Source organism: Mchenga conophoros, linkage group LG15 (genome assembly GCF_057382185.1).
Source record: "Mchenga conophoros isolate Kocher_MC1m ecotype Shallow Benthic linkage group LG15, M_conophoros_male_GT1.1, whole genome shotgun sequence".
In the NCBI taxonomy this organism is placed as follows: domain Eukaryota; kingdom Metazoa; phylum Chordata; class Actinopteri; order Cichliformes; family Cichlidae; genus Mchenga; species Mchenga conophoros.
The window spans coordinates 5,600,232-5,625,924 of record NC_140540.1 but is presented as its reverse complement, the minus strand read 5'-3'; the positions used below and the strand labels follow the sequence as shown (position 1 = coordinate 5,625,924).

Here is a 25,693-nt window from a genome sequence, read left to right as displayed (position 1 = left end):
TTGGGTGGCTGGGGCCTCTCTGCGTGAACTTTAAACATTATCCCTGTGCCTAAATGCCAGGTATGAAGACTTCCTCCCACAGTCCAAAGGTGTGCATGTGAGGCCACTTGGTAATTTTAAACAGGATGTGGGTGTGAATATCAGTGTGAACGGTTGTCTTACACTGTGTGTTAGGCCTCTAATAGAAATCAGTTCCCATAGAATCATACATCAAAATGTCCAGTGTTATACCAGCAAAAGCGGAACCACAGGTCTTTATGTCTAATGCCTTCGGCTGCAACAAACAATTCATAACTCACCCATTTAAGCTCTATTAAAGTTTGCAATTTGATAGGGAGAAGCTAACACAGGCAGTTGTAGCTGCATGCTAGTAAGTGCTAGACATCACATCAGCTGAATCTGAATCACTAGCTTAAACCTTGCAGTTATCAGGAAAACAAACTTGTTCAAAAACATGAGAAAATATTTGAACATGGCTTATTCAACTTACTCAACTTAGGTAAATGAATGTTTTCTTCTTTTTGTTCATCAACAGCATTTCCAGGCACTATTATAGGAGCTACAGTAAAAATAAAAATAAATATAATTTCATAATTTTGATATCAAAAGGTAACAAAGGTATTGGTGCATGGTTTATTGTACAGCCCATCCAAGAAGTCTGAGACATATAATCTGGGAAATTCTTGCATTTTATTTTTTGGTTACTTTCCGGTAATTGCCGGTTTCTTAGATGACTAAACAAAACAAAACAGAAAAAAAGAAGCTGATGACCAAAACAGCAAAAGTGAAAATTCAAGTTAGTTTCCAAACCAACACATTGGTTATCATCATGCATTTGAATAAACCAAGCATATTTTTCATTAATCTGTTAATTCTATAGTAATAGATAGTTAACAGGTTGAATAGGTTTGATTTATAAACAGCACAGGACAGCTTCATCTTAACTAGTGACAAGTCAGTGTTTTCTAAATTTTGAGGAAAATAAAAAGAATGAAAAGCAGCTGTACAGAAAGCAAACGTCTGATGTAATTAAATAAGCCACATTACATATTAACTGGAGAGGATTGCATTTGTATACGTTTTACACAGGTTTTGGTACAATATACAGCATCAGAATAGAAGTGAAACTCTTATTCTTGCCAGTCAAGAAAAAATGAATCAATTCTCTTGATTTCGCTTCTCCAGTGTAAGAAAAGTGTTTTCTTGATTTTGGTTTTACATTATTCCAAAAACAGATTCTGAACTCCAATTTAGACCGGAGGAATTTAAACATGTTTTTCTTCCAGTTTATTGACAAATGCAACAGTCCATGGATCCAGCTCTAAATAATAAGTCAATTTTTTTTTTTTATTTCACTTTGACTTCATCATTTCTGGGAGGTGTAGTAGTAAATGGAAGAAGTGGACAAAAAGAGAACTTCTGGCACCTTGTTCCTGAACACCAAACAGCAGTGATGACATATCCAAGCCCAACACTGATGTGGTCCTGTGCTGTACATCACAATGATGTGACATTTATTATCAGTGGGGAAAAATTACACTGTGTGTGTTAGAGAGAAATGGTGCTGCAAACTCTGGCATCTGTTTATGTGTACTTCAAATTCAACGTATTTGTATATTTTCCAATGTTTGCATGAAGCATTTTGAACATATATAAGTACTTTTCTGTGTATATGTGCCACCTGGATATCAATGCCTGTCCACTTCGGGGGATCTACCTGGGTACACAGGTAATCCAATTTGATCTTTTACTTCACACATCTGCACTTGGCAGAGAATAACCTTTAGAAAACGTAAGCTTTAAGACTTTTCCAGCATCACATTTAGCTTTATTCATTTCCCATAAGAAGTCAAACTAGCAAAATAAAATAAATTCAACCAAGTTTAACAATATGTGATATGGAATAGCCTTTCTTATTATGTGAATGTCAATCACAACACAAAACTCAGAAACAACTGGAGATGTCACAATGCTTTATTATAATGCTTTTAATATTTTCTTCCTGTTTAGTTCTTGCACTGGTAAAGTATGTTGACCCTGAGAATGTCGATGTCAGACATGCCAACAATCTGGCCGATGGGAACGTTGGGATCGGGGATGGGAGTTAATGTTTCTGACTGTGGAGTAATTCCGAACGCAGTCCTATAATTAGGAAGAATTGCAAGAGGCGATTAAACAGAATTTGTTTCTGTGCAACACAATTACACTTAGTACATTTGACTTCAGATTGTGTTTTTGTTCAGGCTTACCTTCCATAGTGCATGACAGAGGAGTAAGCATATCTAGTGTTGAGATTATCGGTGTCCATCTTGTCAAAATTGTTGAAAAAATCTGTGGGAGAAAGACAAATAAATTAAAAAGACAAAGCAACAGAACAGTCTTATTTCAATTAGTCATCATTGAGGCTTTGAGAGTTTTACATTTTATGATGTTTTGCCAGTTGACTCTGATGTACTGGTCGCGGTCGCTTCGAGTGTGTTCATGGTAGAAACCAAGTGCATGCAGCAACTCATGCTGGATGATACCATGCTGGACACAGCCAAACCTCTGCAGTGACACCACCTGCTTGTCTCCAACACGACCCAGCAAAGAGGAACAGCTAAAAATGTAAACAGTATAAGAAGCCAGAGATGATCGTCAGAGGAAGACAGCTGACATTAGTCTGATGTTTAACATGTATCGAGTGAAACTTTGACCAAATCTGATCTGATAGTTAAATGAAACTGTTCTCAACTTTACAACATCTCCTTTACACAAATTATTTAAATGAACATACTTAAGAAAATAAATTATTTACTGTTTGTTTTTTCACTGCATATGCAGTCATTTTCTGTGATTTCCATGCAGTGTATTTTGTTTCAAGTAGTGCTGTAGTAAATAACTTACCCATATTTTGGTTCAATACTTAGGTACGCAGTCTCTGTTCTGCGTGGAATGAAGCGAACACAGGTTGCTGTTTCAAAGCCCTTCATGGCATCTAAAATGGTCTTCTTCTCACCATTATCTACAGTTGTGAATAACTTAATCAGTGACGTAAGTGTTTCACTAGATGAATGTTTGTGCTGTAACATGCACCACAGTTAAACCCACCATATTTATCACTTAGAATGTAAGGAACGTTAACAGTCCCAGATGTGAGAGACTTTGGCCATCGACAGGAGTATTGCTTATTTGCGCACTTCAAAGCATTTCTGGTTCTTGGAATGAGTATGTCTCCTTCCACCAGAAAATCTGTAGATCCTATTGAAATAATGATAGAATGACTTTTCAACCAAGTGCTGTTTTTCTCTAAAAAGTAAGTTACTTTACTCAACATAGAAATTTGACACTGATAATGAGAAAAGGTATTACCCCCCCCCCTTGTAATATAATGACTAAAGGCTCACCATTGTTCATTCTGAGGATGGTTGTGGTAATGTCCTCCCCAGAGATCTCTATGAATGCAAGAAAATCAGAAGTCATACTACGTTGTTGTTACAGTGAGAAAAGTGACAATATGACACAGTTAGTTATACAGAGCTCAAAATTTGTTAACCCAGATTTGTTCACTTACCATTCTGACCAGCATGATCCTGTGAACAGGAGATAGAAACAAATTTCACTTGTATTGTAATTAATGTTGTTGGATTTAATGTGTTGAATGCTACGTTACAGATAAAGATAATCACCAATGTTATGGGAGATGCATCATGTGGTAAATGCAGTATTAACAAGCAATTTTACTTTTTAATTAATTAATTACATGGTCATGATGAGCATTACAGAGGCCCAGAAGCAGCAGCAGAAGAAGAGAAACTGTTGTTGTCAGGTCCATTTTGGTCCAAAGATGCTGATCGTCAAGGTGTTACTTCAGGAACTTCACTTGTCTTCCAACGAAGTGATGCTAAAACCCAGTCAGGTGTGAGCTTATATGCAAGGTGTCCAGGTGTGTCTGTGTACAGAGATTAATGGTAGGGGTTCAGAAGGCTTTGCCTTAGACACATAGCTGCCCTGTCCAGCATTTCCCACTGTTTCCACACTGATAATTTTATTCTGGGGGGATTATAGTGACCACAGGCTGGTGTCGACTTGCTTAGCATAAGGCTTTTTTAACCAGCAGGAGATTGTCTTGGGAAAATACAGCCCAAAGTTTATGCCCCAAAGCAATATCTGAAAAATGAAAATATAACAGTGGATTCATACAATGTAAACACTTTGAAGGCGCTGCCTTTACGTTTTTTAAACCTTTAATAACCTGGCTGCAAACAGGCTGCGGTGTGTGTGTTTAGAAGTAGAGCTACTAGTAGAGCGTCTGTGAGTCAGGTAAAGTCTTTACCTGTACTTGTTCACCACCTTCAACAGAAGCTGAATTGCATTTTGATCTCTATCTTCTTTTGCAGCAATAATATATTCCAGAGAATAATTTATAATAATAAATGTATGACAGTTACACCCCTGATTTGATAAATGTTTTCGTAAGTTTTAAGAACAGTAATTACACATCAGTTTGACTAAAATGTGCGCTTTTTGACAGATTGGTTAATGTTAATGGGAATATAGAACTGTAAAAAGTGCATTGTTTATGCTGCAGAGGGAGAGATATACTGGACATGAATGCTTAGTAACATCAGCCGTGGGAGGTTGAGCTCTATGAAAACATATATATTTGTCTTGTAGGCAGCACAGTGGTGCAATGTTGAGCATTGCAGCCTCCCGGCAAAACGATCCTGTGTTTACATCTGTTGGCTTTGCTGGGCCTTTCTGTGTGAAGTTTACATGTTCTCACTTACATGTGCCTAAATAATAATAATAATAATAATAATAATAATAATAATGGATACTTTATTGATCCCCATGGGGAAATTACTTGTTTTTCTCTGCATTTGACCCATTCACTCTGTGAAGCAGTGGGCAGCCCACTAAGCAGGCGCCCGGGGAGCAGTGTGTAGGGATGGTACCTTGCTCAGGGGTACCTCAGGTATTAAGAGTTCCTCCCACAGTTGAAAGGCATGCATGTTATGTCACCTGGTGATTCCTGTCCCAAACGGTCATGGCAGATATCCATGTTATTCCTGGTAAAAGGGATTTTTTGTTTCCACTCTCACCAGTGCTCTTGCTCATAGGGGGTCATGTGATTGTTGGGGTTTTCTCTTTTTTCTCTTTATTTTTGTTTACCTTACAATATAAAGCAGCCAATGTTTTTGTGATTTAGCGCAATATAAATATAGTTGAATTGAGTTGAATTGAATTTAAAAAGGCTATGGCTGAGAATATCAGTGGGAATGGTTGTCTGTCATTCTGTGTTAGCCCTGTGAGAAGTGATCTGTCCAGAGTATACCCCACCTTTTGGCCTGTGACAGCCATCATGCCCCAATTGAGAAAGCAGTTAAGACAATGCATGGATGAGCATTTATTTGCTGGTTCAGGTTCTTCTATTTACACTTCAAGAAAAATCTTGGTTATACCATCTTCTAATATCACTATTTCTTAGATTAATTGTATGAATTTTGAGTAAAGGCAATCAAGTGTAATTTTGAAATAAAAACCATGATTATTACTTGATTTCTGTTTGCTGAGGAAACAGAAATCAGATGATTATTGCTTTAGTTTGGAGCTACATTGCTGTAACCACCTACGATGCAGTTTTTTTCCTTCCACACAGAACACCCTATTTATGCCAAAAGAGCAGCTCATTTTACTGCTGGTATCAGAACAAAGCTCCTTTTTGTTTTAACCCCCTATGAGGTTGATCACTAATAACTTAAGTGCTACACATTCCATCAGTCCATTTCATAATAAAATGCACATTTACTTTTTTATTTTATTCTGGCTGTAACTGGTTGTTGTGTTAAAATGTGTTGTTTCAAATAATATCATTTCTTCAATTACTCGCTATAATTTCCTGTATTCATTAATCAAGCTCTTCTGGCACAACAGTGATTATCTCATGAAGTCTGGGCCTTGTTTATCAGACTACAATGAGCAAAAAAAACTATTTTCTAAAACCTCAGAATGCAGAAATGAATTGTTTAGCGCAAGAGTATTTACATTTATTAAATCCTCACTAATAGATCATCATCCTCCAGACTGTTGTTTACAGGAAAGAAGAGGTACTGTCTAGCTTTCTGGCGCCATAAACAGTTTCAGGGTCTGATTTTGCATGACAGGACTGGCGCTTTTGAAGAGATTCCATCACAGCAACCTTTAAATGACGTGGTCCTCTGCTGTACATCACAATAATGTGGCATTTATTATCAGTGAGGGAAAATTACACGGTGTGTGTGTTAGAGAGAAACAGTGCTACAAACTCGAGCTTCTGTTTTATGTGTGAACTCCATGTACGTCAAATTCAATGTATTTGTATATTTTACAATGTTTGCATGAAGCATTTTGAACACGTGCGTCTCGGTGTGTATGTGCCAGCTACATGCCTGTGCCTGTCCACTTGGAGGATCCGCGTGGGTGCACAGGTAATCCAATTTGAGTTTTGGAGTCAAAGCACAGCACGAGTAATGTTCAATGATGTATGACCCATCCATTCGGTTGAGCTTTATTTCTAATGCTTTGCAACTGCAAGAAGAGGTAGATCTCATTCAGCTGGATGTCAGCCTAGTGGAGCCCACAAAAAAATCTGCTTTTCTTTCTTTGTTTTTACACATCTGCAGTTTTCTTAGGTGGAGAATAACCTTCAGAAAACCCAAAGCTGTAAATTCTTTCCAGCATCATATTTAGCTTTATTTTATTTCTCGGTGGCATAGTTTTTGTTAAATTGTGACATGTTATTTTTATGTTACTTTGCACTAATTAGCACTATCATTTTTTAAATAAGGTTTTATAAGATAAATTTTGAGTGTGCACCCCCCCACCCCAATTGATGACCATCATGGTAGAACTGAAACTTCAAAATGTTATTTCACAAATCATCACAATTTTTGGGGGTGGGAGTTAATGTTTCTGACTGTGGAGTAATTCCGAAGGCAGTCCTATAATTAGGAAGAATTGCAAAACCCGATTAATTAGAATATATTTCTGTGAAAGAGATTTACATTTAATACATTTGACTTAAGATTGTGTTTTTGTTGAGCCTTACCTTCCATAGTGCATGACAGAGGAGTAATCATATTTAGTGTTGAGATTGTAAGAGTCCTTCTTATAGAAGTCAATGTAATAATCTGTAGAAGAAACACCAATAAATTGAAAAGATTAAGCAATGAATCCGATTTCAATTAATCATCATTTGAGATTTTTACCTTTTATGATGTTTTGCCAGTTGACTCTGATGTACTGGTCACGGTCGCTTCGAGTGTGTTCATGGTAGAAACCAAGTGCATGCAGCAACTCTGGGTGATGCCATGCTGGACGCAGCCAAACCTCTGCAGTGACACCACCTGCATTTCTCCGATACGACCCAGCAAAGAGGAACAGCTAAAAATGTAAACAGTAAACAAAAGTAGAGAAAATAATGTATAGAAGGCAGTGAAATTTGTCTTATCATCCAGTCTGTGAATGCTTCTTTACTATTAGCTAGTGATAAGGAATATTCTAACAGACTACATGGTTGCTGTAGTACTTGGAAAAATTAAAGCGTTATAGTTTATAATTTGCAGTACTTTTAGACAAAATCTATTTATTTACATGTGACTGAAACTACAATATTCCTATCTTCTTTGGGCATTTCATGTTTTTCAGGAGGAGTATATCTCCTTCCACCAGAAACTCTGTCGATCCTATAAAAATACACGAAAGAATGACTTTTTAGGCAATTGACAAAATAAGAAAGCGCTGTTTTTCTCCAATATAATGATTGGATACTCACCATTGTTCATCCTGAGGATGGTTACAGCCGTGTTTTTACAATGAGAAAAGTGAGAATGTGACACAGTTAGTTATATGGAGCTACAACGAGGCAAAACCAGATTTGGTCACTTACCATTGTGACCAGCATGAGCCTGTGAAAATAATACAGAAAAAAATATAGATAGTCGTTTATAATGTTGTGTTACAGATAACGATAGGCGCCAATGTTATGGGAGATGCGACATCTATTAAAAACAGCATTTACAAGCAGGTTTAGTTTTTAGTTAGTATTTCCTTACATGGTCATGATGAGGCCCAGAAGCAGCAGCAGAAGAGAAACTCTTGTTGTAAGGTCCATGTTGGTCTTGATGTGCCAGTGGTGAAGGTGTCAATTGAGAGACTTCACTTGTCTTCCAATGAAGTGATGCTAAAACCCAGTCAGGGGTGAGCTTATATGCCCAGTGTCCAGGTGTGTCTGTGTACAGAGATTAGTGGTAGGGGTTCAAAAGGCTTTGCCTTAGGCACACAACTGATTAGTGTGCCCTGTGTAGCTTTGCCCACTGCTTCCACACTGATAATCTCATTCTAAACTTGTGCTATAAACATTCAGTGTAAAGAGTTTTCTGGCACTGCTTTCAAGTAGTAGTTTTTAAACCATTTACACACCTGAGAACTAAAGGCTGAAGTATGTGTGTTTAAAATTGTTGTGTTGTTGTGAATCAGTTGATTTTCTGCTTCTTCAGTTGGTGCGGATAGAGAAAAACACTTGTAGGTTTATGCTGCTCTGTTATATGTACTGTTCTACCTCCGGTAGTGTTTTCAGAAGTTTTGTATCAAAAGGTAAGGTACATATTGGAGTGTGATTCATTGTACAGCCCATCCAAGAAGTGTGTCGCAGGCAGCAGGTTTTATTAAAATTCTAACATTTTATTTTTTTACGTTACTTGCCGCTAATTTTTTTGTTTTTGTATATGATTAAAAAATGTAAAATAACAAACTCGTGTGCAAAATGTTCAAACTGAAACTGAAAACTTTAGATCATAAACCAAAACAATGGTTCTTACCATACATTTTTTAGAATCAGCATATTTTTAATTGATGGTGTAAAACTGTTGTAATGGTGAGGTAGGTGGTTGGATAAATCTGATTTATATACAGCACAAGACAGCCTTCATCTTAACTAGAGACAAGTTAGTGTTTTCTAAATTTGGGAGAAAATAAAAAGAATGAAATACAGCTGTACAGAAAACAAATGTCTGATGCAAATAAAGAAGACATTACCTGGAGAGGGTTGCAGTTGTATAAACTTTTAATGGGTTTTGGTACAATATACAGCATCAGAATAGAATTTGACTGAGCAATCAATTGCCAGTCAAGAAAAAATGAATCAATTCTCTTGATTTCGCTTCTCCAGTGTAAGAAAAGTGTTCTCTTGATTTACATTTTATATTATTCCAAAACAGATTCTGAACTCCAATTTAGACCGGAGGAAATTAAAATGAGCTTCTTTTTTTTTTCTTCAATTTTATTGACAAAGGTAATAGTCCATGGATGCAGCCCTACATAATAGCTCAAATATGTTTTTTATTTCACTGTGACTTCATCATTTCTGGGAGGTGTAGTCGTAAATGGAAGAAGTGGAAAAAAAGAGAACTTCTGGCACCTTGTTCCTGAACACCAAACAGCAGTGATGACATATCCAAGCCCAACACTGATGTGGTCCTGTGCTGTACATCACAATAATGTGACATTTATTATCAGTGGGGAAAAATTACACTGTGTGTGTGTTAGAGAGAAATGGTGCTGCAAACTCTGGCATCTGTTTATGTGTACTTCAAATTCAACGTATTTGTAAGAGAACTTCTGGGACCTTGTTCCTGAACACCACACAGCAGTGATGACATAGCCTAGCCCTTCTCTGCTCTATAGTACATCTGAGTCTCTTCCTCTGACACTATGTGGGCAGCCAAGGACAACAGTCAATGAGCAATATCAATTTATGTAATAGACTATTAAACAGTGTGCTTAACATTTAGACTTGCTACACTGGTGTTCAGTGGGAGTGTGTGCCAGGAAGTCCTCTGCCGTGATAATAGCCCTCTGAAATGAAACATGTTAGCCCGCTCTGCTGGCTCTTACTCACTCTTGCTTCTCCTCCTACAGTCGGTTCCCTGACCCCAACACAGGTGCCCTGCTTACTCTTCTTCCTTTCACCTTTTGCTCTGAATACCACTGGTTGTCAAAATAACAATTAACTGTTTTATATACTGCATTCATGTCGAGCATTACCTGTGAACCCTCTCATTATGTATTGTTGCATGCAAGTGTTGAAATATCTAATTCATTTCTTTAGTTGTTTTCTCACTGGCTGGTTAATTTCATGTCTGACATGCAGCTGATGTTTTGCTTTTGTTTTTTTTTGTTTTTGTTTGTTTGTTTGGTTTTTTTTTTTTTTGGGGGGGGGGGGGGGGGGGGGTTACAACCCGAAGACTTTATAGAAGTAGCTTTCTGCTTGCTTTCCTCTGTCTCCTTTCTTGCCCTCTCCTTGTTCCTAATACTAGAGTCAATCTGTGATGGTAAACATCGTGTTCATAATAATTGACATTCAGACAAACAGGAACAATTACATCGAATATGAACACTGTCTTAATTGGTGTGCATTTCCAGTCCTGTAAGAGTCATGTGAAAAGTAAATTAATCAGATGTCATTGTAGACTGATTGAGCCACAATCTAGTTGCACAGTCCATTCAGAGAATAACTGCGTCTGATGGATGACATGTCAAGTGCTTTATGAGGGACATTTGAAACTGATAATCTTAAAGGTCAAGGAGAAGTAGCAGCAAAATAAAAAGACAGAACTTTTTTGTTTTTGGTCAGGCGGTTTTAACATAACCGTGTCTGGTGCGTGTCTAATGGAAAGAGCCAATACTGTAGCAAATTTAAAATGAAATTCACAAGATGTGTTCAGCTGGTGAAACTTAATGGGATTGTGGACTTTTTTGAAGGAAAACAAACACATCACTGTCTTTATTGGTACCAGTTATAGTGTGGTACGTGCCTTGCTCAGGGGCACATCAAAACTGATTATGAGCGCGAGAAAAGTGTGACTCATTCAGTCTGCCCACCCACGTTTTCCCAGCTCGCCTAGAACTGATGATGTTAGAGAAGTAGTTGCAATCCCATTTCCCTTCCTTCAGGCAAAAGTTGCTGAGATAAACCCTTTCTGTTAGCACTTCTGTGTAGATACATCATCATTTTGAACTTTTAGAACATTAATGAAATAATTTAAAACATCTCAACCCCAGTGTGGAGAAACACATGCTTCATAAATTTAACAGTTGAGATTTAGCTCTTCACAATGTTCTGTAGGTTTCTGCTGTGCAGTGATGATGTTACCCTGTAGTTTGTAGAGATGGCACGATACCACTTTTTTATGTCCGATACCGATACCGATATCATAAATTTGGATATCTGCCGATACCGATATGAATCCGATAGTGTTTTTTAATCAACAAAACTGTTTTTTAAATATCTTGCTGCATTTTGTATAAGTTCATACTCAAGTTTAAAACAACAACTACACTAAAGCTATTCTGTTATACCTGTATGCAAAAAAAAATATTTCATAGTTCAGCAATACTGATCAATCTAATAAACTTAAACCTACACCATCCTCCCTATTCTGGTATTTTAAAGAGTACTTAGCATAAATATTAAGCAACCTAACTAATAGGGTTCCAACTCCCAGCAACAACAAAAATAAATAAATAAAAAATAGGGAACCACCCCTCACGCTCCACCTCATGATGCTTAATCGACGTAATCAACCTTAATTTGATGCAGTGTGGAAAAAAAAAATGCACAGAAATCAATTATTTTTCAAGAAATATTAAATAGATTCAACATCTTTCTTCAACAAAATTGCAGACTGCACAGATGGTACCTTCCCAAAGGAAAAAGTACTATAGCTTACTAGGGTATATATATTAGACTTAATAGTCACTATATACAGTAATTGACTTCTATTCATTTTACATCAAATTAAAACTTTGGGTGTCAGATAATTATTTATTAAAAGCTAGAGAATAAGAAAGAAAAGTATGTCTTTGTGCCCCCTTTTCTCTGTTAATGCCCTATCGGCCCCCCTGGCTAAACTTTGCTAGATCCGCCCCTGCACAGTTACCAGCGTCAGCTAGGTAGAAAAAGATCCTCGAGTAGAAAGTAATATTAAATACATTCTAACAACAGCTTATCAAGCTTAAACGTGCTGCTGTTGTTCAGCCGCTGGTTTCCTCTTTCTGGTGCAAAGTGGGCCAAAAGCAAACTAGAGACACGGACTCGCGACAGAAAAGCCGATCAGCTGATCGTTAAGCAGTTTCATGATTGAAGTAGCAGCAAGAGAGAGAGAGAGGCAGTCGCTCCATATATTAGTTGTTAAGCTTAACGCAGGAATGCTTTACAAACATTCAGAGATGGACTTACACACTTGCTTTACTTCTCTCGGGGATAACTTTGTCGGAGATGAAATGCCGGGTTGCTAGCGAAGCTCCACATGCTATCCAGACCACCACAGGTTCTGCATGCCACAGCCGCTCTATCACGTGATGCATACTGCTCCAACGTGCTAACGTTCTGAGGTGAGTTACGGCGTGTTGCAAGTTTTGTGAGGTGCTTTCGTGATATTTAATGGATCGGATTACATTTTTTATTTTTCTCCGATATCCGATCCAGTAATTTAGGTCAGTATCGGACCGATACCGATACGTAATATCGGATCGGTCCATCTCTAGTAGTTTGTTTTGTTTTCTCCTATAATGTTTTGGGTTTCTAATCTTACAATATACAATGCTTTGAGATGAATGCTAGTGTGATTTGGCTTTCACTGTCATATACATAATTGTACACTGTTTTGCATGAGTATTACAGAGCTGAGTAAACATAAAACTAGTGCTCCAATCTGCTCTGTTGTTTTTGAAGGATCATGCTTTGGTAAACTTTCTAAAATAAATGATTTAAAGCTGTAAATATCTTGATACAATATACAGTGTTGTGAAAATATCTTCAGCCACCCAGCATTTCTTTCTATTTTGAAAAAGCGAAAGGGAAATAGGGATTTATTGAAATCACACATGTAAGTACAGTCCATGGGGCAAACACAGTTTTAAGTACAATTTTAACAAACAATTCTAACACTATGGAGCATGACCAGCCTGAGCATCGCCTGAAATCTTATGGCCAAGCTTTCATGTCATTTCTTTAAGTAGTCTTCAGGAATTTTTCTCGAAGGACATTCAAAGTCGTTCTAGGAATGTTGGCTGCAAGTTGTTCTGTTCTCCATCAAGATGATTCCACACTGCTTCAACAATGTTGATGTGCAGGTTCTGTTGAGGCCAGTCTATCTCACCAGTCCAATCCACTGTGAGTTTTTCTATCCAATTATGGTTTTATTGAATTGACAGTGTATTTAGAATTTTTGTCCTGCTGTAAAGTTGTCCAGTTGAATCTCTCAGGTCCAGTGTCAGTTCTTTTATTAGGTTTTTTCCCCCTAATTCTTAAGAACATGACTTTCAGATACTGTTCATTTGATGTTGATAGTTTTTAGGTCTGCAACTTTTTTTTGTCCTCCGTGGGCCGAGTTCCCTCACATTTGTGAAGTACCGACACACTGCCCAGCACACCAAGATATGCTAAGGTTCCAGCTAATAACTCTTTAGGAATCACTTCATTGGTTAAAAATAGTTTTTTAGATCTTTTGAATTGTGTTATCATTTGCATTTTTCATAGATTCAGCTAAAGGAAATATATGTTTCTCCACCAGGCTGCCAGTAACAAAATACAAGATACAATCTGAAATTGGTTATTTGCAACATTGTTATGTCCAGACACAATGCAGATTCATCCCTTGAGCTAGGTACCTTTTTGTGCTCGTTTAGTGTTAAGTGGTATTGTTTATAAATGGTAAATGGCCTGTATTTGTATAGCTTTTACTAGTCCCTAAGGACCCCAAAGCGCTTTACACATCCAGTCATCCACCCATTCACACACTGGTGATGGCAAGTTACATTGTAGCCACTGACAGAGGCAAGGCTACCGAGGCAAGGCTGCCGAACACTGGCGCCACCGGGCCCTCTGACCACCACCAGTAGGCAACGGGTGAAGTGTCTTGCCCAAGGACACAACAACCGAGACTGTCCAAGCCGGGGCTCGAACCGGCAACCTTCCGATTACAAGGTGAACTCCCAACTCTTGAGCCACGATCGTTTAGTGTTAAGTGGCTCAATAAACAAAAAACCTTTTCTGAAAATGGACAGGTACAAGTACTGGAGTGAAAATGAGTGAAAAAGCAGAACTTGGAGAACTATTGCTCTAAAAAATTACAACAAAGTCTTGCTCTTTGGAAGTACACTGTAAAGAATTAGAGTGGCTCTAGACTTTTGCAAGATGCTGTATATATGTATATGTTTAACTTTGTAAAGAGATCTTGTTTTACTATTTGCATTTTACGCCCAGTTCAACCCATGGACTGTTAGTGCATCAAATTACACAGTGCAGGTGTATTATATCTCAAGTCAAGATATTAGGAGATTTGTTAAACTTCTTGGTAGGTTACTTTGGTAAAACTTGCCATGTAAGCTCATGAGGTTGTGATGGTAGGCAAGGTATTATAGGTATGAATGAGGTACAAGATGAAAAGCTGCATTTGAAAGATCTTCTGCTACAGTACACATGTGGGACTGAATGAAGTGGGTTGGCCAGTCGTGAGTTTTTACTGCTTCAAACTAAATTATTCTAGTATTACACCTGCATATAGTGTGAAATTAGGCTGACTTTTTTCAGTTCAGTATACATGCTAATGTACACTGAAATAGGAGTACTAGTTTTTGTTTTTGGTTAACATCCAGTTCTTCTCTCTCCTCCTTTAACTCCGTAAATGCCCCAGTCAGTGCATGCACGCTAGCTTAAGTTTTTCCACCAAATGTAGAAAATCCCCTAATGAGGCTTTAGGCACTGCTATTTTTCATCTCCATCATTTCACCAAGCTGTATTTAACATCATATGAAATAAGCACCCTTCAGTTAACAAGACTCAGTGGAAAAATTCATATTCATTAAAACTCAAAAACTCTCAGAACCAAATTAATTAGCACAAGACCGTAACAGTTTGTGTTTTGTGATATTGTACTGCGTGCCTAGTCAGTTGGTGGATTTTTGTAGTATAGCTAACTTGAACTCAAGAGGCATTTCCCCAGTCTATGCCGCTGATATTGGAAGACGTGTAGCCCATATTTCCAAGAGCATTGCTCAGTGAGAGATCTCTAAAACCCATTTCCTGCCTGGCTTAGAATAATGAGGTGTTAGAGCCTGCTGGCAGAGCTTAGCTGCACACCTCCCCAATGAAAAAGTTATGGATGATATACAATTGCAAATACACACACACACACACACAAACCCACTTTACACTCAAAGACATGGACATATGCCCCCTGGAGGTGTTATGGATAGCTGCATATTGCAATGCCAGCCAGCAGGAAGCACTGTCAGCCAGTCTGCACTGTGGGCATTGATAGGACAATCAGTTCGCTCTGGAGCCATCACAGCCAATCATCAGACAGTTTCTTGGCGGGCTGCACCCAATCTTCAGAGGGTTGCCAGATCTCCTTTTCTCAGTGAGCTGTTGCTGGCTTACTACTAGCCAACCACAAAAAAGAGCTGCTGCCTTGCGTCAGCCAATCGTGTGAGTGTTGGCCAGAGTTAGTCCTATCAACAGATAACTGCTCCACTGTTACAGCCAATCTGGGCTTTATCCTTCCCTACAGATGTCCGATTAGTGTAGTTTAGGGAAATCAAACTGCCACAACAGGCCCACTTTGCCAATGTGGCACCGTGAATGGAGAGAATAGTAAAATGGGATAGGAAAAGCCTACAAAGGCTTACTTAACCGTAATACTCTGGCTGTTATGTTTTAATGCTGTGTGGGTTAGTTTTTTATTTGTATTTGCAGCACTGTTGGTCACAAAATATAGTTTCATATCTCACTTTCTCTAATAATAATGTGAGCTAGCAGGTGCTGCTTAACTGTGGACGTCTTTCATTAATGAGATTTTAAATTTACCAGCATGTACTTGTCAAGGCCTATAAGTTTATTCCTTGTAAACCTGTTCCGGCATTCACGAGGCAAGGACGTGTTCACTGAACTCAAGTCGTGTCCATTTTAATGGCCCTATAACACATGCCAGCATCTTAAGGTGACAAAGCCATTAGATCAGATGATAGAACAGGGGTTTTTAGACCTGCCCTATCTTTTCTGCTTTCACTGCAAAATGTTGCAGGTAATGTATGAGTCTGTCTCGTTTGAATTTGGCCCTACATGGTTATGCACATTCATGTTAATCCAATCCAAGTTTGTTTCAAATCATTCAACCCCTTCTTCAGCACAGTGGCAAAACAGTGCTAACAGCACCTTTAATCACTGCTCATGCAGGAAAACAAGCATTTTTTTCACTTAGGAAGACGTAACATTTCCTCCCCATCTTTTCAAGAACATTTTATGAAAATTCATCAGCTGCTTGTTTGGTAAGTATTGCCTTAAAATTTTCTGTACTTGGCTTAGGGTTCACACACTCCGGCATCAAAAACGTTAGCTTTAATTTAGAGTTGAGCAAAAATTCTGCCATGGATACAAATTTTGGTGATGTACATTGAACATGACACGTAAAACAAATGGAAACGGGTATTGTAACATCATATTTGCAGAGGGATGAGGAACTGAAAAAAATATATTTATAACTATCAAAAGGATTGGGAATTATTTAAAAAAAAATTATTTAATATAGGTGTTAGTAATTGTTTTATGTGTTGCTATTTGTTTCATTCAGATATACATGCACACACCATCATCCTTAAGTAAGACTTATATGCATTTGTTATCTCCTCTTTCCTTTCTCTGTTCATAGTTGGTGTGGTTGAGCCAAACACTCTTCTTTTGAATTTTCAGATAATCTGTTAAAAATTTCCTTTATAATTCATTTAATGTATCCGTCTGTAAATTAGCACAAAAAAAAGAACCACTGCACTTTAACTGATTCCAAGCTGATGGCTCCTAATTGCTGGATTGACTATTTAGCAGTTCAATTTCCTGTCATAGATAGCCCAGTTTGTGCGAGACATTTATCATTAAAAAATTACCAATTTACTAATTACAATATTTACAGATTCATTTTCTGTTGCTTAATGATTTCAGTATCACTCAGAAGTAGGGCTGGGCGATATGACCCAAAATTCATATCTCGATATTTTTTAGCTGGATGGCGATATAAGATATATATCTCGACTTTTTTTTTTTAAGCCATAAAGTAAGAACAAAAAGAGAGTTCTTAGTCAAAGCTGTGTCCCAGATGTCACACAGGCACTTTTATTAACATACAGCACAGATGTACATGAAAAATTACTCAAAATTAAATTATGAGAATTCATTAAATAATAATGCTCCATAAATAAAAGAAAACAAGGTTGTTTTTGTGCTAAACAAAGAGCTCACAATTGTGCAGTCAAAATGTAAACTAAAAGACGCTGAGCGTAATAACAAAGACAGATTTCACAGCTGCTCTGTTCCCAAGTTTTACTGTGTGACTGATAGCCTGGAGTTTGAAATCCGCTTCATAACCACCTCTCTTACAGGTGCCATTTATGGTCCTTATACACACACAATACGGTAATATTATGTTGATGCACAGTACGTATCACTCCGCGAAGCTCCTCGGTAGCCGTAATGCGCCGACAATCTATTAAGCGGTGCAGCTCCGTAGCTTACCAAAGTCGTACTCAAACATTTTTGACAGATTGCTGAGCGCCGTGTACCACATAAAATCGGTTCGCGGCCATCAAGCACAACCAGAATTCATACATAAGGCGCGCTATCAACTTTTGAGAGAATGAAAGGATTTTAGGGTTAGCGCTGTTAGCTCGTTAGCATGTTTAGCTCGTTAGCACGTTGACGCCGTCCAGCCCCACGCATGGGGCGATGCGCAGTAACTCGTTAACGGAGATTTGCCGTGTCCGTCTTGTCGCTGCCTGCACGTGAAGTGATGGGGGAGGAGGGGGAGTTGTCTTCAGTGAAGGCGAGGCGGAGTAACGTTGCGTAGAGACAAAAGTGGACGAAAGAGAGGCAAACTTGCGGCTCCACAACTATAATTATAACGTAACATAGACTATATCGATATAAAGGATATTGTCACATCTTATATCTCGTATAAAAATATATCGATATGTTTTAAAAACTCGATATATCGCCCAGCTCTACTCAGAAGCTCAAATTGCAGAACAGTTTCTCATTGAAGAACTCATGTAGCAAATCTTGGCGTCTAAGTCTTTCATGCTCAGAGTTTTTAATCAAATTTAAGGGCTGTAAATTTAAGATACTGGGTTTCTGCTGGATGTATGCCTGTGCTAAACAGAGTTAAATTAAAAAGTACAACACATTAGGTAACTTCTCATCACTGTATACAGAGAACAGGCATAGCTGTCTTTTTTTCCCTCCCTGCACTAACTGATAAGTTTCAGCACCACAGACCAAGAAAGTACCATTGCAGCACTGCTTCCAGCCAGACACCACGCAACGTCTAACAGTGTTAGCCTCAAATGTTTGGCTTAGAGTAAAAACCAAAATTCGAATACTAATCCCTTCAAAGTCAAACATCAGATGTTACCAGCCTCATTTATGTCACTTCCTGAAGATGGCTCGCATGGCATAAAGCTTGCACAAACATAATGGCTGCAGCTGTATGCAGTCAAGCTCCATAACCCCTGCTGTGAAGTGCTGTAATATGGGAGCAAAGACAAATCTGTCCTCTAAATCTCCCTACCTTCACCCTTCATCGTCATCTCTTTTCTCTCTCTTCCCATCTCAGCAGGGCTTTGGCAGCTTCACACTGGCCTAATTTTAGAGTAACAAGATGTGTGTATACGTGACTCAGTGTGTGGTTGCATATGTGTTTTAGTGTGTGTGTGTGTTTTTTTATGTATGTGTTGCCTAACTCCAAACAAAATCTCTGAGGGCTAAAGCTGTGTGTTTTGTGTTCCTGTAATGATCCATGTCCACGGACAAACGGACCTCTCAGTCGTTTTAATGAGATGTCTCAACTCGCGTATCTAGCTCACTTTGTTCTCTTGTGCCAAAAAAAGACCACTTAACATCTCTATTCAGTTTAATAACGACTGTCTTCTTTTTCCGCTGAACTGGACAAACGTGTTTTCTGTGGTGCTGCAAACTTTGCACCGAAAGATTGTGTTTGTTTTTTGCCCCGCAGTACACACTGGGATAGATGATCTGCGCCAATAGTGTGAAGCCAGATCTATACAGAGTCTCATTTACAATAAGAGTGGAGGATGAAGACTCCATGCGAGTGCATTACAGTGTGTAATCAATACGCTCTGACAACCTCTGATGTAATAGTATGCATGTGCTGCTGGCAAACCATTTCAAGACCTTATACACATGGATGACCCCATGGATGAGTTGCTTCTCAATTATCCAGCAGCCAGGCCTGGGTGCAATGTAAACTTGCAGTTTCAAAAGGCACGGGAGATGCACAGAAAATAATAGAATTAAATATGTGTTGCCTTTGGCAATGGCCCATGTTTACTTACTCTCAAAAGTAAAACCCACAGAATTTATTCTGATATAACCAGTGGCACTGTTGTGCATCACCTGAGAGAATTTGAACCAAGTCCAAATTTAATAATGGATGTGCTGTATAATTCAGTATCACCTTCTTGTATTTGGAAAGCTCTATTTGCATAACTATTCAATGTAGAATTCTTATTCGAACACTTTCTTAGTTATAAATTATTAACCTGACAATCTTAAAACTGCACTAATCAATATTTAAAACCAATAATTCACATTTTTGTATGTAAAGTAAGAGTAGTCCCTTCCAATCAGAAACCACTCTGTATTTGACACTGTCAGATACTTTTACCCACAGCTTCACCGTTCTTATTAGCCTGCTGGTTTCCAAAGGCAGCCCACAGCTGTTCACAAAACAAAAGAAGAAGAAAAACACTGATAAAGCTCATTGTACACTGCTTATTCACATAAAACATCAAAAAGCTGAATTAAGCAACTAGTTGGGGTACAAAGTGGAACATTTGGCTGCTAAAAGATGTTAGAGTGAATATTTGACTAAATATTTGCCAGGTGGCTTGAAGCACAGAACCCAATGAATGCTAATACTGCATTTTCACATGTCAGTACTGTCTGTAGAGTGCAAATAGCCAGAAAGTGTTGCTTTATAGTCTTTTGGAGCTAAAGCAAATTGTTTGGTGAGGCAATGAACATTTTGAAGTGGGAAACACAAAAGCACACACTCTTATAGCTTTAGAGTTAAACTCATATATGTACATTCTCATATATTTAAATACAAATGTATTTGGTTTAATCCACATGAGGGTTTTTCTACTAAATATACTGCTAGTAACCCTTTTTCATGCTGTGTATGTTATGTAACTGAGTCAGTTTGCTAACTGTATGACCTTTATACACTTGTATATTCACTGTCTTAGACAGAAAATACATTTTATCGATTTACACAATATACACTGTTCACCATGGTGACTCTTGAGCAGTACAAATGTTGAACTTGATACTGTAGTTGTTTTCAGCAGACATCTATACTTGATGTTGTACTGTTCTTCGGTTTAGCACGTGTATAGAGGTCTTGCATCTTGTGTGAAAAGGCTCCGGTCAAACTGATTCCATTAACATGCGGTTTTAATGGAGTCTGCTGAAAGCATGTTAGACTGTATTATTTAACAGTAAGTGTTGGCTGTAGAGTATTTAAGCAGTTTTACAAATCTTCTTTTGAAAAGCCATTGTTTTTGGCAGATATGGCAATTGTGAACTTATTTGTGCGTTATCACTAAGCTTTTGATGTTGGCATTGTGCAGTGTTATCACACAGCTGAAATTGCCTTTTCTTCCCCAACAGTCCTTTTAAAAGCAACAGAAAGTGTATTTCCAGTGGTGCTAGCACAGAATATATAATGAGTATTTTGTGATAACAAAACAGTTATTTCATGAAATTGTTACTCCATGCATATTGCATATGTTTCTCTCCTCCTGTTTCTCACTCTGTGCTGTTTTTCTCTTTTTGGATCTCTCATTCTGAGAAGGTGATTACGGAGCCAGAAAACTAGCAGGATATGGTTAGTGTTCCTCAGGGGTTGGTCTGAGGACATTAAGCCCACAGTGACAACGAGCCCCAGCTGTTGGGAGTTTTTTTCACATTCATTTGTTTGTCAAATTTAGAGTCTCAACTATTGCCAAGAACTCCCTCTGCCACACAAGCACTCCAGAACTGTGGTGACAAGGCTGCTTTTAGCCAAATCCAATTTAATCTCCACTGGCGGTACTGGATAAAGCCGTCTCCATCTCCCCTAACTGAGGCCAAGGCAGGCTAGTTATTCTACTGTATGATGCTCATTAACCACATAAAGACACAACACAAACTTGAACGCACATACAAACACTCTCAGGTACAGGCGAATGTGAAGTGAGAGTACTAAGCTAGCAGTTTAACACACACAGTTATATGTGGCGAAGCTTCGTCTCGTTCTCTTCTCCTACTTTTCTCCATTTTCTCTCAGTATTGTGTATTTCTGCAGCAGGGGAAATGATGTCACTTTTTTTTTCTTTAAACTAATAATTACCAGGAAGCTAGTGTGTGTGTGTGTGTGTGTGTGTGTGTGTGTGTGTGTGTGTGTGTGTGTGTGTGTGTGTGGAGAGAGTTTGGATGTTTGTGCCTGCAGATGGTTAGGTGGATGGGGATAGTGAGGGGGAGTGATAATAGAGGCGGAGATTTACATTTATGCAAATTTCACATCGTGACACAAAGGTTCAAGACAACATTTGCTCAACATGCGCATCAGTGCTGTTTAATCACAAGTGCATGTGGTGCACATAAACAAGCCATCTTAATATTATACTTTTCGTTTGTGTTTATTATACTGATATTTCTTGTACACACATGCTTTGCTGTGGAGCAGCCTACAAAACAAACACAGTGAGGAAATAATATTCCAATATTATACAGAAATAAATGTTATTTACTCTTAATGGTATCATTTTGTGTAATTACTATTTCAAATACTTCTAGTTCATTTAGTGCACCATACAGCTATACTTCTGGAAAACAGTAGAAGGAAGTGTTTTTTATCACCCCTAGTGGGGGTTATGTAACAGTGCTTCAACAAGTGGATCCTGTTGTTTTTTTATGATGTGCATGTTTGAAGAAGAATTTGAAAATGTATATGAAAGGATGTCACAATATCAGAAGTTTAGTAGTCAGTACTACTGAACTTCCATGATTCTCAATACCATTTAATATGACAAGTCCAAAGTAACGATGATGGCTAAATGGATGATGGCAGCTGCTAATCTTCTGAGCACTGCTCAGCTCAAGTAATTGTAAGGTATTTCTCAGAGACGGCCGCAATTCCCAGCCAATAACAGCAGCACTCCAGATTATGAACAGTTTGATGACATCATACAATAAAGCTGGAACATAGCACTGCTTCATCTTCACATTTATTTATTTACAGGGAGTGCAGAATTATTAGGCAAATGAGTATTTTGTCCACATCATCCTCTTCATGCATGTTGTCTTACTCCAAGCTGTATAGGCTCGAAAGCCTACTACCAATTAAGCATATTAGGTGATGTGCATCTCTGTAATGAGAAAGGGTGTGGTCTAATGACATCAACACCCTATATCAGGTGTGCATAATTATTAGGCAACTTCCTTTCCTTTGGCAAAATGGGTCAAAAGAAGGACTTGACAGGCTCAGAAAAGTCAAAAATAGTGAGATATCTTGCAGAGGGATGCAGCAGTCTCAAAATTGCAAAGCTTCTGAAGCGTGATCATCGAACAATCAAGCGTTTCATTCAAAATAGTCAACAGGGTCGCAAGAAGCGTGTGGAAAATCCAAGGCGCAAAATAACTGCCCATGAACTGAGAAAAGTCAAGCGTGCAGCTGCCAAGATGCCACTTGCCACCAGTTTGGCCATATTTCAGAGCTGCAACATCACTGGAGTGCCCAAAAGCACAAGGTGTGCAATACTCAGAGACATGGCCAAGGTAAGAAAGGCTGAAAGACGACCACCACTGAACAAGACACACAAGCTGAAACGTCAAGACTGGGCCAAGAAATATCTCAAGACTGGTTTTTCTAAGATTTTATGGACTGATGAAATGAGAGTGAGTCTTGATGGGCCAGATGGATGGGCCCGTGGCTGGATTGGTAAAGGGCAGAGAGCTCCAGTCCGACTCAGACGCCAGCAAGGTGGAGGTGGAGTACTGGTTTGGGCTGGTATCATCAAAGATGAGCTTGTGGGGCCTTTTCAGGTTGAAGATGGAGTCAAGCTCAACTCCCAGTCCTACTGCCAGTTTCTGGAAGACACCTTCTTCAAGCAGTGGTACAGGAAGAAGTCTGCATCCTTCAAGAAAAACATGATTTCCATGCAGGACAATGCTCCATCACACACGCGTCCAAGTACTCCACAGCGTGGCTGGCAAGAAAGGGTATAAAAGAAGAAAAACTAATGACATGGCCACCTTGTTCACCTGATCTGAACCCCATTGAGAACCTGTGGTCCATCATCAAATGTGAGATTTACAAGGAGGGAAAACAGTACACCTCTCTGAACAGTGTCTGGGAGGCTGTGGTTGCTGCTGCACGCAATGTTGATGGTGAACAGATCAAAACACTGACAGAATCCATGGATGGCAGGCTTTTGAGTGTCCTTGCAAAGAAAGGTGGCTATATTGGTCGCTGATTTGTTTTTGTTTTGTTTTTGAATGTCAGAAATGTATATTTGTGAATGTGGAGATGTTATATTGGTTTCACTGGTAAAAATAAATAATTGAAATGGGTATATATTTGTTTTTTGTTAAGTTGCCTAATAATTATGCACAGTAATAGTCACCTGCACACACAGATATCCCCCTAAAATAGCTAAAACTAAAAACAAACTAAAAACGACTTCCAAAAACATTCAGCTTTGATATTAATGAGTTTTTTGGGTTCATTGAGAACATGGTTGTTGTTCAATAATAAAATTATTCCTCAAAAATACAACTTGCCTAATAATTCTGCACTCCCTGTATTTATTTTTTTGTGCAGGTCTGTATGACTGATTTTAATATGCTTAGATTAAGTGTCCAGTTTCAGGTTTAAAAATACTCTGTAACATCTTTTTGGTTGTTTTTAAATTGTGTCTGATAAGCTTAATCACTAAAGCTGTTCTCACACATGCCCTTTAGCTGTGAACTCTTCTCAACGTAGTGGAGCTGCAAGCAGGAATGTAAATGTCCAATTCAGATTGAAGATTAAACAGTCTTTAACCTGCCAGCTCGCTAGTAAAAAGTGTAACGGTCTGGAAAATTCACAGTGAGCGAGCAGGTGCCAAATGTCCTGCTTCCTGCATGCTCGACCCAAGAAGCATCCTCACATCAACCAAACAGAGTAGAATATGGTGAAAAAGTCTTTAACAAGTCCTCGTTGCTTTATATTTTTCTATGAAAATGAGAAACAGGTGCAAAGATTCATTTAAATGTGCAAACATACATGAAAATACAGTATAAAAGGCAAAAACTACTTTGTACAATTCTAACTGTACACAGCCTGAACTCTCTTGGAAGGAAATACAAAGCTCTTTGTTACATTCTCTGTCAAGATGATGCTGAGGTCCGGGCTCTGGGGAAGCCAGTCCATGACTGATAGTCTTCCATTATGTGTTTTTCTGTCCAGGTATGCTTTTACTGCACTGGCAGTGAGTTACAGCATTGCCATGCCGAAAAATGAAGCCGTTGCCAGTTAGATGCTTTCCAGATGGTATTGTGTGTCAAGATGCGTCTTAATGATAACTTTTGTTGCTTGCAAAACTCCAGCGGGCACCATTAATTATTATCACATCTGTAGGACTTCAAGTTGCAGCAGAGCATTTTGTGTTTTCCATTTCTTAGAATTATGAACTTAGTGTTTCTTCTCCCACTAAAGATAATTAGGGCTTGTTGGTTTGGAAACTAACTAAGCAAAACTAAATTAGATGAAAATGAAAGATTAAATTAAGTTATCTTTGTTAAGCTTTAGCAAACATTAGCAAATTGGACCGTCGCTAGTCCGAATAATGTGTGATCTGCAGTTTCTTACTGCTGGCATGTTCCATGCACTTACTGCTGAATACAACATAATGTGATGCATCTAAATTTGAAGCTTTTACTGAAATTGACTTTGCTTTCTTAGGCGCCTTTATTTAAGATGTTTACTTACAGATTAAATATACTGTTGCACATATGACACTTTATACAGCTGTACATAACATGTCAGGCAGTCATAATAATTACACATATAAGATGCAATCTGTAATTCAACCTTAGCAGCACACCAGTCTTGGTTAAATAACAAGATTTAAAAAAATGTGTAAAAGCTGCATCTATCCTGTAAGGCAAAAATCGTTATTCTCCATTCAAAGCACGCAAGGAGGTAGATAGAAACGATTAGACAGGCCCTTTATAACATACCATTTGCAGTATATAAGACATCATCTTTTTCCATGTAATGAACTTGTATGGGATGTAGTTAAGAATTAGAGGGATATAACCTGACACTTCTGACCCGCTGTGGTGTGTTCAAAGCTTTGTCTGTCTCCTGTTTCCCTTCAACCAGCACATCTTTTATCTCAGACCTGTCAGTCCACTGATGTCTTACTTTGTGAAGCCCCGGCCCTAAATCCCACAGCATTAATGTCACATTGCCCATTCCTAAATATCTTTTCTAAGTATATGAATAGTTACTGTTTGTAAAGTATCAAGTGGCTTTCACGAACGCAAACTGAAAATTACGTTGTAATGACAGTGATT

General features: G+C 38.4%; 2 protein-coding genes across 4 annotated transcripts in view; one reads left to right on the top strand and one right to left on the bottom strand.

The window, feature by feature from the left end:
- Positions 1–25,693, top strand: part of LOC146557575 (MAM domain-containing glycosylphosphatidylinositol anchor protein 2) — a 201,752-nt gene that overhangs the window by 46,456 nt on the left and 129,603 nt on the right. The gene's annotated exons all lie outside the window — the stretch shown is intronic.
- On the bottom strand, positions 2,007–7,091 carry LOC146557576 (low choriolytic enzyme-like). Its single transcript, XM_085245802.1, has 9 exons — positions 7,070–7,091; positions 3,743–3,883; positions 3,554–3,572; positions 3,387–3,434; positions 3,091–3,240; positions 2,887–3,004; positions 2,421–2,599; positions 2,250–2,331; positions 2,007–2,142 (listed from the first exon to the last, which is right to left on the bottom strand). Exons 2-9 carry the CDS (start codon positions 3,812–3,814, stop codon positions 2,007–2,009), a joined length of 804 nt encoding a protein of 267 aa, XP_085101928.1. The 5' UTR covers positions 3,815–3,883; positions 7,070–7,091.

Bases quoted from the DNA above. Each gene is read 5' to 3' on its own strand.
- LOC146557576 (XM_085245802.1), bottom strand. From the start codon at position 3,814: ATGGACCTGACAACAACAGTTTCTCTTCTTCTGCTGCTGCTTCTGGGC. The intron at 3,005-3,090 runs GTGGGTTTAACT...TCACAACTGTAG, and splicing joins CATTCTAAGTGATAAATATG to ATAATGGTGAGAAGAAGACC. The intron at 2,600-2,886 runs GTAAGTTATTTA...TTACATTTTTAG, and splicing joins AGTATTGAACCAAAATATGG to CTGTTCCTCTTTGCTGGGTC.